General features: G+C 38.6%; 1 protein-coding gene across 1 annotated transcript in view; it reads left to right on the plus strand.

Moving 5' to 3' along the window:
• The window catches only part of LOC121487539 (S-adenosyl-L-methionine-dependent tRNA 4-demethylwyosine synthase TYW1), a 203563-nt gene that overhangs the window by 91432 nt on the left and 92359 nt on the right, over positions 1-19772 (plus strand). Inside the window, exons 11-12 of the mRNA XM_041749378.1 lie at positions 4540-4649; positions 15389-15566. Of these exons, the coding sequence (XP_041605312.1) occupies positions 4540-4649; positions 15389-15566 (288 nt within the window). The remainder of the gene's footprint in view (positions 1-4539; positions 4650-15388; positions 15567-19772) is intronic.

The following is a 19772-nucleotide window of genomic DNA, read 5'->3' on the forward strand; positions in this document are numbered from 1 at the left end:
TTTTTCCATTTTGCATTTCTAATAGTACATAAGAGTTCTAATTTCTTCATATGCTTGCCAACATATTATTTTATTTTGTTAATTTTCTGATAATGGCCATAGGTATAAGGTAATATCTTACCGTGATTCTGCTTTGCATTTCCCTGATGATTAGTGAGGTTGAGCATCTTTTGATATACTTGTTGGTTATTTGTTTGTCTTCTTTGGAGAATGTCCTTTGCCCATTTTAAAATTGAGTTATTATTATTATTATTATTATTATTATTATTATTTGCTATTGAGTTAATGAGGTTCTATATGTATTTTAGATTTTAACCTCTTATCTGACATATAGTTTGTAAATATTTTTGCTCATTTCATAGATTACCTTTTTACTTTGTTGTTTTTTTATTTTTTAATCTTTTGATCTGGAATGCTTTATAGTTTGTTCTAAGGCAAATGAACTTAAACTATTCCCCTAAATTTTTTGATGTATTCTTTTTGTTCTGGTAGAAGATAAGTAGCAAATAAACAAATTTAAAAAGCAAAATCTTAAAGAAATGGTGATTGGGTAGTGTAGTGTAGTGTGTGGCAATATTATCAATCAAATACAATTGAGATTGGTAAAAGTTTTATCTAAAGTTATGTGTCTACAATCAAAAAAGGAGAGAGGGAATAAACAGTATTAACTAATGAAAGAATATAATAATTATAGATGCCTCCAAGAGGTAATCTCTTAATTAATTTAATAAAGATTTGTTAATTTATTAATTAATGAATATTTGAAAAGTTGGAAAACCTCAAAATCCTTGTAAATTTATTTATTTAAAAAACATATGGAGTTTATTCAGATTTCATGTTTTAAATGCACTCATTTGTGTGGTGGCTGTATGTGTGTAGTTCTGTCTGCACATTTTATCATTTGTTTAGAATTGCGGATCTATCACCACACCTTTTCCATCACGGAAAGGTTCCTTCTTGTTAGCACTTGATAGCCACACCTACTCCTTTGCCCTCCCTGTTCCTAATCCCTGGAAATCACTAGCTTATTCCCAGTTTCTAAATTCCTTGCAAATTTAGATCTTTTTTCCTTTTTAAAAAGATTTTATTTATTCATGAAAGAGAGAAAGGCAGAGACATAGGCAGAGGGAGAAGCAGGCTCCCTATGGGGAACCCCAATGCGGGACTCCATCCCAGAACCCCAGGATCATGACCTGAGCCATAGGCAGACGCTCAACCACTGAGCCACCCAGGTGCCCCTAAATTTAGATTTTCAAAAATAATTCAAGAAGAATGTCATTGTGAGTAGTTTTGTAATCACTATAGTAATGGAATCAGTAGTTACAAGCCAGTGTTAGAAACTAGGGATCCCTGGGTGGCTCAGTGCTTAAGCATCTGCCTTTCGGCTCAGGGCGTGACCCTGGAGTCCCACATCGGGCTCCCTGCAGGGAGCCTGCTTCTCCCTCTGCCTGTGTCTCTGCCTCTCTCTGTGTCTCTCTCATGAATAAATAAATAAGACCTTAAAAAAAAAAAAAAAGAAAGCAGACCCAAATAGTTTTATAAGTAAGTTCTAGCAAGCATTCAAGGAAGAGGAATTCTCCAGAAAGCAAAGAACAAGGGAATACTTGTAAACTAATTTTAAGAAACTAGTGTAACCTTGATATCAACCCCAGAGAAGTACAGCATGAAAAACAAATTGTAGTGCACTTTTGCTCAGTAGCATGGGTGTCTCTCAGTAGCATGGGTGTAAAATCCTAAACAATACATTAAAATACAGAGTCTAGGGTTGCCTAAATGGCTCAGTCAGGTAAGCATCTGACTCTTGATTTGGCTCAGGGTGGTGAGATTGAGCCCTGGGTGGGACTCTGTGCTGAGGTGGAGCCTGCTTAAAATTCTGCCTCTCCTTCTCCCTCTGCCACACTACCTACTACCCTCTTCCGCCCCCCTGGTGTGTGTGTGTGTGTGTGTGTGTGTGTGTGTGTGTGTGTGTGTATGTGTTTTTAAGATTTATTTATTTATTGGGGGTGGGGTGGGAGGAGCATAGGGAGAGAATCCCCAAGTAGAGCACAGAGCCTGACATAGGACTTAATCTCACAATGCTGAGTCATGACCTGAGCCAAAAGCAAGAGTAGGACACTTAACTGACAGAACCACTCAGGCATCCCATTTTTTTGTGGGGGGTCTTGTGTGTTAACCTGATAATATCTTTTAGCTTATGTGTTTAAGCCATTTATATTGAAAGTATGGTTTGATTAAAATCTACATCTTGCTGTTTTCTCTGTGGTTTTATTTTTCTGCTTGCTCTCATGTTAATTATTTTAAATGATTTTATTTTATGCTCGGTCTCAGCTTATTCTTTACATATCTTTAAAATATTTTAGAGATTCTCCTAGGGTTTACAGTATACATCTTTCAACCAGAATCTACCTTCAGATAATACATCACTTCATGTATAATATATGTATTTTATGACAGTATATTTCTTATTCCCTTTTACCATTTTTGGGTATTGTTGGCATAAGTTTTAAGTTGGAAATGCACAGTACATCATTAAGCTTTTTCACTTATGCTGTCAGTTATTTTTAAAGAAATTAAAGGTAAAGGCAAGTATTATTACCCCGTTATCCCCCTTTCCAGTGCTCATTATTTCTTTGTATAGATTCAGGTTTCTGTCTATATTTCTTTAGAATGAGCAATTCCCTTTAACTATCTTGTAATGTAAGTTTGCTGAGAAGGAAATCTCAGATTTTGTCTGCAAAAGCCTTTATTTTCCATTTCTGACAGATACTTACACTGGGTATAGAATTTTTGTCAATGAGTTTTGTTTTAAGCATACTTCTCAGGTGTGATTATAGTTTCAGCTGGCTTGTTTTCTAATGAGTTGTCAGATGTAATTTTTAATCTTTGTTCTCATATAATGTGTCTTTTTTTTCTCTAACTTAAAGATTTTCTCATTTTCTTTAGTTTTCATCATTTGGATAAGATTTTTAGGTTGTTTTTCATTTTTAAAATGTCCTGGTGGTTCTCTTAGCTTCTTGGATCTGTGGTGGTTTTTCATTACCTGTGAAAAATTGTTAGCTATCATTTTTCTACTATTTCATCTGCTTTGTTATCTCTGCTTTCCTTCTGAGATTCCAAGTATGTGTATTTTGGGCCTATTCCTGTTGTCCTACAGCTCGTGGATGCTGTGTCCTTTTTTTTCAGTTAAAAAATAAAACTCTTTGTTTTAGTTGGCTTTTTTGCATTGATCGCCAAGTTTTTTTACTCTCCTCAGCTGTTACTAGTTACTGCTGAACCTGTCAAAAGCCTGTTTTTTCATATTTAGCATTTCTCTTTGATTGTATATTATAATTTCTGTCTCTCTGCTGAGTTTACCCATCTGATCTTGCATACTACCCATCTTTTCTGTTGGGGCTTTTAATATACTAATCACTGTTTTTAGGCGCACCTTAGGGGATACCTCAGTCAGTTAAGCCTCTTCAGCTCAGGTCATGATCCTGGGGTCCTGGAATGGAGCCAGACGTTGGGCTCCCTGTTCAGTGGGGAGTCTGCTTCTTTCTCTCTCAAATAAATAAAATAAAATCTTTTAAAGATATCATTGTTTTTAAAATTCTCTGTCGAATACTTTCAAAACTTGTATCAAAAGAGTTTGGTTCAGGTGATTGCTTTGTCTTTTGGAAATTTTTTTTGTTTTTTGTTTTGGTTTTTATATGCCTCATTTTTTTTGTTGTTTAAAGTCAGACTTATTTTTTTTTTTGTGTGTGTGTTTGGAAATCAGTACACCTTTCTGCTTGGCCTTTCTTTTTGGAGTTCAGGTTAATCGAGTTAGGAGTTGTGCTTGAGTTGAGATTTGTTGTTTCTTTTTTTTTTTTTTTTTTAATTTTTATTTATTTATGATAGTCACACAAAGAGAGAGAGAGAGGCAGAGACACAGGCAGAAGGAGAAGCAGGCTCCATGCACCGGGAGCCCGATGTGGGATTCGATCCCGGGTTTCCAGGATTGCGCCCTGGGCCAAAGGCAGGTGCTAAACCGCTGCGCCACCCAGGGATCCCAGATTTGTTGTTTCTTTACTTACCTTCAGTGTACACTGACTTAAAATTCCATGAGAAGATACCTTAAGTGTAGCGCTGGGGCTGGTTTGACAAGGGTTATTTTCTCAATGCCTCATCCTTCCTAGGCTTTAGATATTCCTACTGTGCTGCCTCTCAGGGAGGGTCAATTACTGTGATTTTGCAATTCTTCCAGAAATATTCTATTAGTCATTAACGGATGCTTGTTAGCCTAGTAGTGGGTGACTGGAAGAAAGAGTTGCATATTTCCATTGTTCTAATTAAACCCCAAGCTTAGCCAAGCACTTCTCCATATAACCTTCTCTGCTAGATATCATGAGTTAAACTGGAAAATACTACTATAAATAAGCTCTTAGGGAAACCAACCCTGATTTTATGACTTTATGGTTTTACTACTATGATTTTATAATCTTACTACTACTGCATAGTAGTTAACTAGCTGAGAGATGTTACTATAGAGAGTCTAGAAATTTTACCTCTTGTTCTCAGACACCACACCAATCCGGTGGGCACCGAATGGCGGTGGAAGATGGACCAGCCTGAAATGATCTTAAAGGAAGCCATTGAAAACCATCAGAACATGATTAAGCAGTTTAAAGGTATTTATCTACCCTCTAAAAAGGAATGCTAATTAGCATGAATTAAATTGGCAGAAGAATTGCCCCTTTGACAGGATTTTGTCCCTACTGGCAAATTTTCATATAGGGAAGTGAAAACTTTGTAGAAATATTGTATACATTTTGGTCTTTTTAGTTTTTATTGACAACTATTGTATTCCACATGATGGAAGAACTAAATAAACTTAATTCACACCAAGCAGGTCTTTGGTTCTCAATAGACACTGGCTGGGTGTCCCATGAATATAATTGAGTTCTAACACTATCTGGAGGTAGTGCCAGACCCCACAGGTCCTGTAAGACTGCCCACATCAGACCCCAGTTTCAAGTCTAGGCTGTTACCTGTGCTTCTGACTGTTTATAAATTGGAGGTTCTCACTACCTCCTGTTCGGATTTGAGTAATTTATTAGGGTGGCTCACAGAACTCAGGGAAACATCTGTTTACATTTACCAGTTTACTATAAAGGGTATTACAGAGGATTCAGTGGATGGCCAGGTGAAGAGGTAACTTAGAGCAAAGTCTGCAAGCACAGGAGCTTCTGTCCCAGTGGCCCTGGAGTGCATCACCTTCCTGGCACATGGAGGGACTCACCAACCTAGAAGCTCATCAACTCTTGTTCAAGAGTTTTTATAAAGCCCAATATGTACTCCCTCCTTCCTCTCCCAGGAGGTCCATGGGTATGGTTGAAAAATTCCAACCCTCTAATCACTTGGTTTCTCTGGTGACCAGCCCCATCCTGAGGCTGCTTAGGGCCCTTAATCACCTCATTAGCTCAGGTGTGTTCAACAGGGGTTCCTTATGAATGACCAAAGACACGGCTTTCACTCTGGAGATCCCAAGGATTTTAGGAGCTTTGTGCCAGGAACGAGGGCCAAAGATGAAATATTACTTATTATACTTCAGTCTTTATTACTTTTCTCGATTTCTTATGAGAAATCGAGAAAAGTAATGCAAGTAATGATTAATCAATAGTAATTTATTAAGGATATTCAGTCAATAATTACACCTTTATTTTATTCTTTATAATTTTCTAAGGACGTGGACCTGTGCCTATTCATGTGTATCTCTGTATATGCTAACTTATTTTTGTATATCTGCAAAGATGCTAATATTTAAATTTGTAGATTTGTATCTAGTCTCAAGCACTTTTTTTTTGACAAATTACTTTTTCTCGTATGGATAAAGCAGTGTCTCTTATCAGTGTTTGGAAAATTCAGTGAAACTGGTAAAGAACTAAGTTTCAAGATCTGGTATCTGACTAGCAACACTCATTATTGATTTAGTTAATATTGATTATTGATCTTCAAACAAATCATATGCCTTCTTAAAAAATTTCAAAGCAGAGTCTTGTTTTCTCTTGGATAACGTATTGGTCAGAGTTCTCCAGAGAAACAGTCAACAGGATGGTGTGTGTAAGAAATTGAGAGAGAGCGATTGATTTGGGGAGCCAGCTCACGTGATTGTAATCAGTATAGGCATCTCAAATGGCTTGTTTTCAGGTTCCCATGGGGTAAGAGAAGAGTTTTAAAAAATATCTGTTGTGTTGTTGTAGGGGGAAGCTAGATAAAGGATTGCAGAGAGAAAGAACAGCACATTTGTGGACAAGTGAATCCTGAGTAAGGGCTAAAATGCCTGGGGAGGGGGGAATGACACCCCCCCGCCCCCCATTCAGCAAGGACTGTCTACTTCATTCTTCAAAAAGCTTTCTTTCATAGGGGGATCTCTGGGTGGCTTAGCGGTTTAGCGCCTGCCTTTGGCCCAGGGCGCGATCCTGGAGTCCTGGGATCGAATCCCACGTTGGGCTCCCTACACGGAGCCTGCTTCTCCCTCTGCCTGTGTCTCTGCCTCTCTCTCTCTCTGTCTATCATAAATAAATAAATAAATAAATAAATAAATAAATAATCTTTAAAAAAAAAAAGCTTTCCTAGCCTATTGATTTTGACCTAGTAATTCCCCAAAGCGTTCTTTTTTCACATCCTCATTACTTGACAGTGTTACCACCATGTCAGTAAAACATTGTTTACTGTTTATTGTTGATTCATTTAATCAACAATAAATTTTCTATAAAGGTTTTCAAGTCGGAACTGGTTTTTAGTTGGAACATTTGTACACTGACACTCTTCAAGGTGCCAGAGCAATTTTTCTTTAAAGTAGTAGTAGAAAATGGGCTTATGAAGAGCCAATGGGGCAAAGCTACCGTCCGTGGGATTATGACTGAAGGCCTCTAAGTCAGAATCCCGCCCAGGCAATGATAGGGCAGCGCTGCGGAGCCTCGGTTGGCTTCAGGCTTCGGATAGCCGGTCCCCCGCCGTCCCGCTGGCGGGCCACTGCGCGCGTCCTGTGTGCCCCGCGTGGGGACCGGGGTCCGGTGCCGAGAGCCCCTCGTCCGGGGAAAGGGGGCCGCCCCCTCGCCCGTCACGCAACGCACGTTCATGGGGAACCTGGTGCTAAACCATTCCTAGACGACCTGCGTAGCAGAGGTCGGGGTTTGGTGCGTAGCAGAGCAGCTCCCTCGCTGCGATCTATTGAAAGTCAGCCCTCGACGCAAGGGTTTGTTTAAAAAAAAAAAAAAAAATAAAGAAAATGGGCTTATATTTGAAGGAGTGGTGGGTTGACAGGCTGGCATATGGGCATAAAGGAGCTCTCATATTTTATGTTTTCATGAAGAGTGAGCACTCTTTATTTTCAGGTTTTGGATCATGGTAATAACTATTTGTTAATTTTTTTTTAAAATTTCATAAATTTCATTCCAAGCTTAAATAAGGCATTACTTTTTTGAAAAATCTGTCTTACTGCTGTAATAATTATAGTAAACCTAGCTATGATATTGTAGTATTAAAAGAGAAAAAACCCTAATTATTAAAGGATGAAATACATAATTTGGAAGAATACAGAGCTCTTCTAGAAAACTGGTGGTAGCCTGCAGCCCTCAATAAACATATTGTTTTCTTTTTAAAAATATCATAACAGGCAAAATTATGGAATTTTAGTATTTCAGAATATTGGTTATGTTTTCTGTCTTCTTGACTCTCAGCAGAAAGTAAACCATTCAAATGTATGACTGTTTATTTTATTGTAGACATTCGTCAGGCAGTGAGATTTTGTAACTTCCCTTAGGCTTTATCAATGGTTATAGCCTAAAGTTTTCTTTCTTTCTTTTTTTTTTTTTTTTTTAAGATTTTATTCATTTATTCATGACAGAGAGGGAGAGAAAGAGAAAGAGAGGCAGAGACACAGGCAGAGGGAGAAGCGGACTCCATGCAGGGAGCCCGACGTGGGACTCCATCCCAGGACTCCAGGATCGCGCCCTGGGCCAAAGGCAGGCGCCAAACCGGGTCTCCAGGATCATACCCCAGACTGAAGGCGATACTAAACCGCTGGGCCCCCGGGGCTGCCCAGCCTAAAGTTTTCTTTTTTTATAAACCAGAATTCCTCCTGCAGTCAGTGAAATCTCTATGTTCTAGCTTTTGTTCATTCCTCGAGGATAGAGTTTAAATAAAACAAGTCCTTTTCCTTTCTGAATGGTGAGCCTCAGAGTGAAGATGGTGAGGCTAACTCCTGCTACCTCTTCTGAACTGCATATCCTCACCTGGCTGCAGTCCTAAAACGGATCCTACATGTGGACTCTATAAAGATGCAGATACATAACTCTAGATTTTATTTCAGCCACTGGTGGAGTCTCTCTTCTCTCTCTTCTCCAGATCTGAACTCCTCTGTAGAGACTGGTCTGGAGAGGTGGTTTATATCATGGGATGTAGTTATTCACTCACGGAGACCCTGCTGGAAATCCCCCCTTTCTCCCACAGCAGTAGTAGAGTTTCCCTATTACCCTGTGCCCCCAGTGGCTTGAGAAAAGCAAAACAAAATTAAAAACCAAAGGAATGGGGTATTACCATTTTTCTTAGTTAGAATTTGGGTTACATTTTCCTTAGGAAAAAAAAATGAGTTTGATTAGTGATATTGAAATAGATATATTAGTACTGTAGTTTAAGTATATTGCAGATTAATTTGGTCTTCAGGGGTTTGAGTGGTAACTTAATCTTCATTTTAACAGCATTATATCTGTGGAAATACAAATTTCAGGTTTAAACAAATGCTTTCGGAACATTACAGGCGGTTTTCAAAGAATCTAAGCTATTTCCTTCTTAGTTGGTTATATTCTGGATATCCTGACTTCATCCCCTCTTTAGAGGTTCAATCTTAACTTATTAATAATTTCCCTTATTATGGTTTGGAGTATTTTGTTTTTTAGTGTGCTTTTCTACACCATGATGAATACCTGCTCTCTCTCATGGGTCTGGTTTAGTCATTTTATGATTTTATTTTTGTAGAGGAGGAGACTTGCTGTGGGGCTTTTTGCTTCTTCCCTCTAAACTTCAAGGTTTAGCTAAAAGGCCAGCCTTGAACAGATTTTGAAGATATTTTGATTGTTTTTTTAATGCTTCCCTTTTGTGCTTCTGTTCTCAATTCTGAGGGCAATTATTGTTCTTCAGTTACTTAATTGAATCATTAAAATATCTTTCTCCTCATGACCTTTATTGGCTTTCCCTTTATACACATGCAGAATTAACTTTCTGTTGATTACAAGTGGGTCAGAATTTCAGTGCAGCTCAGCATCTGTTCAAAATGCTGCCTGTCCCCTTCTAGATAACTACACCAGGGAGAAATCGTTCCAGAGATTGGGGTGGAGGCTTCCTTAGGTCAATTCCTATCAGTTCAGCAATCAAGGGAGTGAACTCTGTTTGTCAGGAACATCTTCATTGCTGAAGTTGCAAAGATGAAAAGACATTATTTGTGCTAGATTTTTTTTTAATCTATAGTTTAAGTTAGATGTGAAGTAATGCAAAAAAATAAGTTTCCTACGGATGGTTTTCACAAACAAGGCATGCTAAAGTACATGTCCAAAAGAAACATGGGGGCAGTGAGGAAGAAAGCCCCACCTGCTAATTGTTTTCTGAAGGTTATTTATGAGAAACTTCCCAGTGGAAGTGACCATGTCAAAGATCTATTTGACGTTCAACCAGGAGGGTTCTTAGCAAGATCTTTTTTTTTTTTTTTTTCTTAGCAAGATCTTTAGCGAGGGACTATATTGTTATGAAAAGAAGGAGGGGAATATTTTATGTCTCATTTTATGTCTGACCCACACTTCAGAAATAGGCAAGAATGCCCTTATGCTGGGCAATATATCAAGTTTATTTTTGTGGTACTTGGATTTATTGCTATAACAGAGGATGACACTTCTGGCGTGTCAAGTTTCTGCTTTGGCATCTTTGAGTGAGATAAAGTATGCTTCGTAGTAATCTGATGACTGTAGTGATTGTCCAGGATCAGGAAGCTATTCAGGATAAGGGAAATGTCAGGAATTTACTTAAGGGGAAAAAAAATCAGAATAACAAAGCAGAAGTGAAGAGGGTAAGGTTTAGGGAAATATGGGAATAGAGAGAGAGCGCCTCTGTGTGTGTGAGAGAGAGACAGACAGACACTCCCCATGTGGAAAATATCTCTGTAGATTTGTTACTGAAATGTAGTGTTTGCTGTTCTCTGGACTATCTTCCTGCTCCAGAGCTGCTATTAGAAATTTAGAGGATGTCTTATTTCCTGAACTATCTCCTTGAGGACAGTGAAGGAAGGCCTTGTTTTAGGAAAGGTCACTATTATAATAGCCTCTGGCAGTGAGCATGAAATAGAAATGTGTTATGAAGGACAGAACCATGATTTTACATATTCCTGTCAACACCTTACTTTTGAGAAAATTAGGACAATTTTTAAATCCTAGAATCATGACTCTTTAAGGATTTTTACCATGGGACTTTTTTTGTCTGGATTTTTGTTTTTGTCATTGTCTAAATAGATAGGTTGAGATTTTTAGTTCAGGCTCTCAGAGAGAATGACAGCTGATCCTTTGCTTTTACATCTTCCTCCTTCCCTGGCTGCTTCTTGGGTGTCCTCCCATGACCTCTCTTTCTTTCCCTAGACTTGAGTCCCCTAGCTCCCAGTTCACTCCATGAGTGCCCTAGCTCCCAGTTCACTTCTCCATCTACACTCACTGCCCTGGCAGTCCAACTCAGGCCCAGAACGGAAGTACTATCCATTTGCCAAAATGTTTATTTCCTCCCGGTCTATTCTTGCAGAATCCAAACTTGAACATTGGACACTCATTCACACATATATAAGAGATATCAAACTTTACCATTCTAAAATTGAGCACAGGCTATTCCTTCCCTGTAAGACCTGTGACCCTCAAAAGTTTTGTTTGTCTAAGTTGGTGGCAGCTCTGTTGCTCTGGCCAAAAGCTTTGTAGAAATCATTAATTACCGGGACGCCTGGGTGGCTCAGTGGTTGAGCGTCTGCCTTTGGTTCAGGGCATGATCCCGGTCCCGGGATCCAGTCCCACATCGGGCTCCCTCATCATGGAGCCTGCTTCTGCCTCTGCCTGTGTCTCTGCCTCTCTCTTTGTGTCTCTTCTGAATAAATAAATTGAAAGAAATCTTTAAAGAAATCATTAATTACCTTTCTCTCTCTCTCTTATCTTACATCCAATCCATTAGAAAATCCTATTGATTTTATCTTCAAGATAGATCTCTTCCTGCAACCTCCACTGTCACCACTGCAGTGGAAGCCAACATCATTTCTTGCTTGGATTATACAATAGCCTCTTGCCAGTGTAACCTCTTTGCCCCTATAGTCTCAGTTTAGCATCCAATCTGATCCAAACATTTAGAACGAAATTTAGATTATGCCACCTTTCCAGTGGAAGTGGAAAAACCTTGCTGTGGCTACCCATGTTTCTCAGATTCCGGACATGTCAGTGTGCTCCTGCCTTAGGGCCTTTTCTCTGCCGTCTGCTGCCTAGATTCCTTGGGCTACCACCCGCATCTTCTTCAAGTCAGATCATAGCTTTGTAGCGAGCTTCTCCTGACTGCCCTTTTTTCCAGGCAGCCTGCCTCCTCCTCTTCTTTGGATCCCTAATCTATACCCTACTCTACGTTTTCTGTTCCGTATGCTTATCACCTTCTAAGATACGCATATCCTGTGTGGTAGCCAGTAGCCTCGTGTGGGCTTTTATATTTTGAATAATGAAAATTAAAAAAAAAATTTGGTTTGTCATCAAAGTAACCACACTTTTAAGTGTTCAAGAGTCACACGTGGCTGGTGGCTACTGTATTAGATTGCACAGAGAACATTTGCATCATCTCAGAACATTTTACTGGACTACACTGGTATAGAATTTACAGATTTATTATGTTTGATGTTCTCTGTTTCATAAGAATATAAACACAAAGGCAGAGGTTTTTCTCTAAATAGATAAATTATTTGTAAAGTTATTCACTGTAGAAAAGTTGTCTAGAGGATGCCTGAGTGGCTTAGTTGGCTAAGCATCTGCCTTTGGCTCAGGTCATGATCCCAGGGTCCTGGGATTGAGTTCCCCGTTGGGTTCCCTGCTCAGTGGGGAGCCTGCTTCTTCCTTTCCCTCTGCCATTCCCCCAACTTCTGCTCTCTGGCTCTCTCTCTCTGTCAAATAAATAAAATCTTAAAAAAAAGCTGCCTAGAGCACTATTTGGCACATAGTAAGTGATCTATAAATATATGCTGAATTGAGTGGAATTATTTTATTTTTGAAATAATTAAAAGATTGAATTTTTGTTTCAATTCACAAAATAAATATTATTCAAATAAAAATATTTGCAGCTAACATTTTTGGAATGCTTTTGTGCTAGGCCTGGCACTGCCCTAGGTATTTATTTCATTGAATTTTTATAAAAGCTGTGTATGGGGGCACCTGCGTGGCTCAGTCAGTTGAGCATGTTCTTGATTTCAGCTCAGGTCATGATCTCAGCCTCATGAGATTGAGCGCCATGTTGGGCTCTCTGCTCAGCATGGAATCTGCTTAAGATTTTCTCTCTCCCCTCCCCTTTCCCTTCCCCTGCTTGCACTCTCTTCCCTCAATAAATACATTCTTAAGAAAAAAAAAAGCCGCGTGTGTGTGTGTGTGTGTGTGTGTGTGTGTGTGTGTGTAAAATCCCCATCTGTAGATTAGAGAATGGGCATAGAGAGGTTGAGTGGCTTGACCAAGAAACACAAACCAACTTAGTGGTATAGTCAGAATTTAGACCTGCTACACATGACTTCCAGTGCTTAGGGCCTAGCCAATGCTCAATTATTCTACTTTCTGAGTTTCAGGTTAATTTTGCAGTTCAGGTTAAATCTGCCCTTCTCATATGCTCATTGCGAGGGGGGGGGGAGTGCGGTTAAATTTAATGACATTTTTTATAAAAAGGAAATGAACATGGAAGACTCCTAACTCTGGGAAATGAACTAGGGGTGGTAGAAGGGGAGGAGGGCCGGGGGTGGGGGTGACTGGGTGGCAGGCACTGAGGGGGGGGCACTTGACAGGATGAGCACTGGGTGTTATTCTGTATGTTGGCAAATTGAACACCAATAAAAAATAAATTTATTATTAAAAATAAAAAGGAAATGCTTTCTGCTGAGTTGTTTTGGCAATGTACAGTGAGTTAGGGATCAAGGTTTTTAAAAAACTTGATTCACTTAAGATCGTAGGTTTCAGTCACCTAAAAAAAATCACTCATTTAAAAATACTAATGTGAATTACATTCTCAGAATTGCAATTAGATAGCAATCGTAGCAGGTATCATCTGTCACATTTAGATTGTTCTGGTTTTAGTCTGTATTGTGTTAGTTTGATCTTTTGGATATTTAGTTGCAGTTGCTTGTTTCCACATAAAGTGTGTGTGCATGCTCAGCTGCACATGTATAAAATAAAATCACTTTCTGGTAAATAAGGTACAAATGAGCAGTGAAATTTGACTTTATTTTCTCTGGGTTTGTTATATAGTTAAGGTGATACCGACTGGGATTTAATCATTTTAAGAAACCAGGATAATAGCAGTGATAAATTTTAAACAAATGTTTTTTGTGCGCTAAGCATTCTGCTAAAGCCTTTTACATGCATTATCTTATTTAATGCCAACAAAAATTCTTTGAGGTAGGGACTTTTCACGGTTCAGGAAATTATGTTTCCAGGGTGGCTAAGTGAGAGGGAATATTAACATCCTTCCTCCCACCTCCAGTCTTCACAAGGAATCTGTGAAGAGACTATATGCTTTGAAAAGAACTTAGAGTTAGTTGATAGAAATGCCAGAAATAAAGAAGATATATTTTTATTTCCCTTTTTATACTCTTTCCAAGTCTTCCAAATTCTGTCTTAGATTGAGGGACTGTCATGAGTGCCTTGTACATTTGAATTGAGAGCAGTTCTCAACCCACTCTGCACACTGAAAACGAATGGGAAGTGTTTTAAAAAAATGCCTGAGTCCCGTCCCCAGAGGTTTTTGACTTAATTGGTTTGGGATACCACTTGGATATTGGGATTTTTAAAAGTGCTTTGGGTAGTTCCAAGGTCTGGTGAGGGTCAAGAACCTGTGGTGTGTGCCGGTGGTCCCCAAACTTGTTGGTACATTGGAACCACCTGGGGAGCTTCTGAAACTACTGATTCCTGTGCTTCTCCCCCAGGATTGTGGTTTAATTGGTCTGTGCTGGGGCCTGGAATTTGGAAGAGTTAAGATTTCCCAGGTGATTCCAATGTGCAAACATATTTGGAGACTTCTGATTTATGCAGTGATGTTCCACCTCGGCTGCACGTTAGTGTCACTTGAGTTTTAGAAGGTCCCATCATCCTGGTTTACACTCACTTAAGTAGAATCTTTGGCATTGGACCTAGTTTTCGACACTTAGGTGATTCCAACGTGCAGCCAGTGGTGATAAATTCAGGTTTCTTTTTGTTTCTTATATGGTTTTGAACCAACTCCATTTAGTTTCACAATTCAGAATCCTTGTGGAATGAAGGAGATAAGAAGAGGCTTTTCCTTATACTGAGTTCAGCCTCTTCCCCTCATATTTTTATTGTGGTAAAAAAATGTATAACACAATATTTACCAGTGCAGCCATTTTTAAGGTGTATGATCAGTGTCATTACTGATCAGTGTCACTGATCAGTGTCATTACTGAATGTACTAAGGTACATTCTTAATATTGTGCAACTGTCACCACTACCCATTTTCAGAACTTTGTCATCATCCTAACAGAAGTTCTGTACCCAAGAAAAAACAAATCTTGTTTCTCCCTCTTCCCAGCCTCTGGTAGCTTTCTATTTTCTTTCTGTTTGAATTAGCCAATTCTAGGTACCTCAAATAAGGGAATTCATACATTTGTCCCTATGTGTTGGGCTCTTTTCACTTAGCATAGATTCATCCATTTGTCACCTGATAGCATCACATTCCTTTTACAAAGCTAAATAATATTCCTTTGCCCATTTATACTAAATTTTGTTTATCCACTTATCTGTAGTAAACATTTGAGTTCGTTTTCTTAAACCAACATGAAAGAATACAGAACTAAGCAAATTATGGAAAGTAATATATTCTGCATTCCAGATAATTAGCTAACAAAATTTGGTTTGCCTGCTTATATTCATGTAATTTAATTAGTATTAAAACCAAGGATGAGATTGCAAATTTTTCTGATTTACTAATTCTAGCTTTTTCCTCTTCCTGGCCGTGGTTTTGTATTATTTGAATGGTATAAAAAATGAATTTGCCATCTATAACTAAAGAACCATTAAGAAAAATTAAAAACTTTTAAGAAAAATAAAAGTTTTTCCCATGACTTACTGAGCTTGTTCCTTTTCACTGTGTTCCCCAGGAGTACCAGGTGTCAAAGAAGAACGTTTTGAAGAAGCAATGATGGTAAAGCACTGTGCGTTGTCCCTTGTGGGAGAACCCATCATGTACCCAGAAATCAATAGGTTTTTGAAACTACTCCATGAGTGTAAAATCTCTAGTTTCCTGGTCACAAATGCACAATTCCCTGTGGAAATCAGGTGAGCCATCCAGCTTATTAAGATACTCTACTTGGATCTATGTTTGACCGAAAAGTAAAACAGGCATTAATGTATTAAAAAAGGGCTTATCAGTTACTCACTACATACACATGTTGGCTTTTTGGGGCAAGAGATGGGCCTATTCTTTTTTTTTTTTTTAAATGATTTTATTTATTCATGCATGAGAGACAGAGGGAGAAGCAGGCTCCCTGCAGGACTTAATGCAGGACTCCATCCTGGAACCTGGGATCACCTCCCAAGCCAAAGCAGATGCTCAACCACTGAGCCACCCAGGTGTCCTGAGATGGCCTACTTTTAAAAATGCATTCTATTAGGAAGATAACATTAGTAAAAAGAATAGAGGCACAAATTAATTGCTGGGAGAATTCAAAAGAGAATGCAGTTTTTTTCCAGAAGGGGAGAAACAGGGTAAAACTTCTCAGCAAAGTCACCATTTAATTGGAATCTTAAAGGTTGGAAAGTATAGTTTTTAATAAGAACCTCCTGAGAAAGGTTGGAAGTTAGGGTATTTGTGATACTGTTATGTAAATATAGTTCATCTGGACCACAGAGTGTATGAAAGAGACTGGCAGCTGGAAACCTAAGTTGAAAAGGTAGGGGGTAGATTGTAGAGAATTTCAAGTGCTATTCTTTGGAAAGATCTTGCTTCCTGCAGAGAATTCTGCTAGCATGGTGTAAAACGGGAGAACCAAAAGCAGGCAACTCGCTAGGAGAGGGTTCATTTAGGTAAGAGTAATAAAGATGAAAGTAAGACAGAGAGAGTGAAGAGTCCTAAAAAAAGACATTATTGAGACATAATAGATCAGCTTGGCAAACTGTATGGCTCTTGAGAGTCCAGCATAGAAGAGGACCAGTTAATGACTAGAAGGTTTCCAGCCTGTTGATTGCTAGGATTATGGGGCTCTGGAGCTGTAGAGGATCACATAAGGAAGGAACAGGTTTAACAGGTATGATGAGTTGGTTTGGGTGACTTAGACGGGGAGCTTTCCAGATGGAGATGACCATCTTCTGGGGCCCGGAAATGATACATTTTTGTATTATACTTGAACTATGCACATATTATAACACCAAAAACATTAAATTTTACTTATTTACCTGTGCTTTCCCCATTAGACAGAGTTGCTTGAGACTGGTGACCCCTGTTTGTTTATCTTCATGTCACTAGTGTAGTACCTGTAAGTTCTCAGGAAATGGCTAGTGAAATACTGGGGAAATTTGCACATAGGAATAAAAGACAATGATCTTTTAAAATTCAAAGTTGTTTTGTAAATACCAACCAATAAAATATAACATGAAAAAAGAGAAATTCTTAAATATAAAAAGACACCAATAGAGTGATGTCAGAATCACAGTGGCCTGCCTCATTCCATTTTTTTCTCTTGCCTTCTGTTTACAACTAATCAGACATCCATTACAAAACAAAGCAAAAAAAGCACCTTTGTACAGCACATCAGGACATCTAAGAGATTCATTTGTGTGTGTACCCAAAAGAGAGTGGATTGTATGTTGGAGGAGGCCATGGAGTAAGGGGAATGGCAGCAGAGGCTGCTGGGACAGGTCTGATAGGGAGCCAGCACCACCCTTCTGGCAGAGGAGGTGGAGGGTGAAGGCACCTGCTACAGAGCCAGAGGAGAACCTGTTGCTTTCTCTCAGAAACCACAGTGACTGGGGAAGGAAAGGGAAAGGAAGAAGGCAGGCATGGAACTGAAGGAAAGTATTTCCTGCTATCTGCCCCAGGGGATATTTGTAAAAGGATTGCCCACAGAGCTCTGGGAACCCCCCACTTGAGGATCCTACTACCTGGTCATGGGCCATACCCAAAGTCCCAGGTGCTAAGCACATACCACCTTCCACTGTGGTGCCACCCCGTCTCCCCCCTTTTAAATGCACAGCTTTCAGCAGTGGGGAGTCCGCTCTGGTAAGAAAAACCAAAAACTTGTGCTGCAGCACCACCTTCTGGAAGAGAAAAGGAAGGCTTCCAATTACCGACCTGTTAAAACTATTGGAATCAAAGTAAACAAGACTTTTACATAACAAAGAAAGGTATTTGCTGCTCCAGATACTGTGGCAGAGGCACTTTTTATGAAACCAACCATGAAAAATCATGGTAATATGGTATCACAAAAGGAAAATGCAGCTTGTTTTGAGCTGTACCCCCAAACACAAAATACTGCAATCTGATACATAATTCAAACTAGCTATTATGATGAAATTCAACAAGCTACAAGAAAACTTATAAAGGCAATATAATGATCTTGGGAATAAAATTAATGAATAGAAGGAGTACTTTACCAAAGAGATTGAACTTCTAAAGAATTCTAAAGAAGAACCAGACTCTGGAGCTGAAAAACTCAATACGTGAAATGAAGAATGCATTTACAAAGCATTGAAAATAGAGCAGATCAGATGAAAGAGAGAATTAACAAGCCGGAAGATAGGAATCTAGAAATGGTTCAGGTGGAAGAGGAGAGAGAACTAAGATTTTAGGAAAGTAGAGAAACCCTATGAGAACCATCAGATTCCATTAGGAGAGTCAACATTAGGTGATTGGGTTTACCAGAGGGACAAGAGAGAGAAGGAAGTGGAGCATATTAAAGAAATGATAACTGAGAACTTCGCAAACTTGGGGAAGGAACTGGACAGACAAGTCCACAAAGGTAATAAAACACTTACCTCATTGTAAAAAGACTTTGTTTAAGACACACTATATCTAAACTGTCGAAAGTAAATGGTAAAGAATTTTAAAAGCAGCTGGGGGTGGGGGGAGATAATAACCTACAAAGGAACCTGCATTAGGCTATCAGCAGATTTCTCAGCAGAAACTCTACAACTTGGGAAAAGTAGAATGACTTTTTCAAAATATTAAAAGATGAAAACTGCCTCTCAATATCTGGCAAAGTTATCCTTCAGATATGACGGAAGGATAAAGGCTTTCCCAGGCATACCAAAACAGAGAGTACTTTACCACCACAAGATCTACCTTACAAGATATGTTGCAAAGAGCTCTTCAAGCTGAAATGGGAAGATGAAAGTACACAAAACTCTTATTAAGGTGGTAAATGGACAATCAGAATTAGAACACTGTAACTCTCTTTTAGAATAGTATATTAAATTCTTAATTATAGTATAAAGGTTAAAGGAAAAGCTTTAAAAATAATTATAGCTACTACAACTTGGTAGCAAAATCACAGCATGAAAAGATAATTGTGACATCAAAAATACTGAAGAATAAAAAGGGTGGAATCTTTATGGGCAGATCACAATAAATTGCTATCAGCAGAAAAAAATGACTACTTTAGAAGATGTTTTTTGTAATCCTCCTGGTAACCACTAAGCAAATATGTAGAGCATAGACATGAAACATAAAGAAGAGGGGAAACTGAGCAAATCACTATGGAAAACCACCAACTTACAAAGGTAGAAACAGAAGGAAAAATAAACAGTGGGAAGGCAAAAGATAAAATGGCAGTAGTAAATCCTACATGTCAAGAATCACCTGAAATTTAAATGGATTGAACCCACCAATCACAGGGCACAGAGTGGCTGAATGTATAAAAAACAAAGCATAAAACTCAACCAAATGCTGCATACAGGAGACTTATTTCAGCTCTAAGGACACCTACAGACTCAAAGTAAAAGGATGGAAGATGTACTCCATGCAGGTGGGAGTCAAAGGTGAGCAATAACTATATCAGACAAAATAGACTCCAAGTCAAAAAGGATAACAAGAGACAAGGAGGTCATTATGAAATGATAAATGAATCCATACATCAAGAAGATAGAACATTTGTGAATATATACAGATCCAATACCAAGCACTGAAATCTATTAAGCAAATACTAAGAGCTCGTGAGGTATAAGTTGATAGATAATAGAATAATAGTAAAAGACCTAAATATCCCACTGGAAGCAATAGATAGATAGGAAATCAATAGGGAAACTTTAGAATTGAACCACATTTTAGAACAAATGGACTTAACAGACATACAGAACATTCCAAAATAAATAAGGAACTCAGTCAATTTAGCAACAAAAAAATAATCTGATTAGAATATGGGCAGATTAACTAAATAGGCATTTTTGCAAAGAGGACATCAAAATGGCCAACAGGTAGGTACACGAAAAGATGCTCACATCACTCATCATCAGGGAGATGCAAATCAAAACCACAATGAGATACCACCG

The sequence above is a fragment of the Vulpes lagopus genome, chromosome 3, assembly GCF_018345385.1.
Source record: "Vulpes lagopus strain Blue_001 chromosome 3, ASM1834538v1, whole genome shotgun sequence".
Lineage (NCBI taxonomy): Eukaryota > Metazoa > Chordata > Mammalia > Carnivora > Canidae > Vulpes > Vulpes lagopus.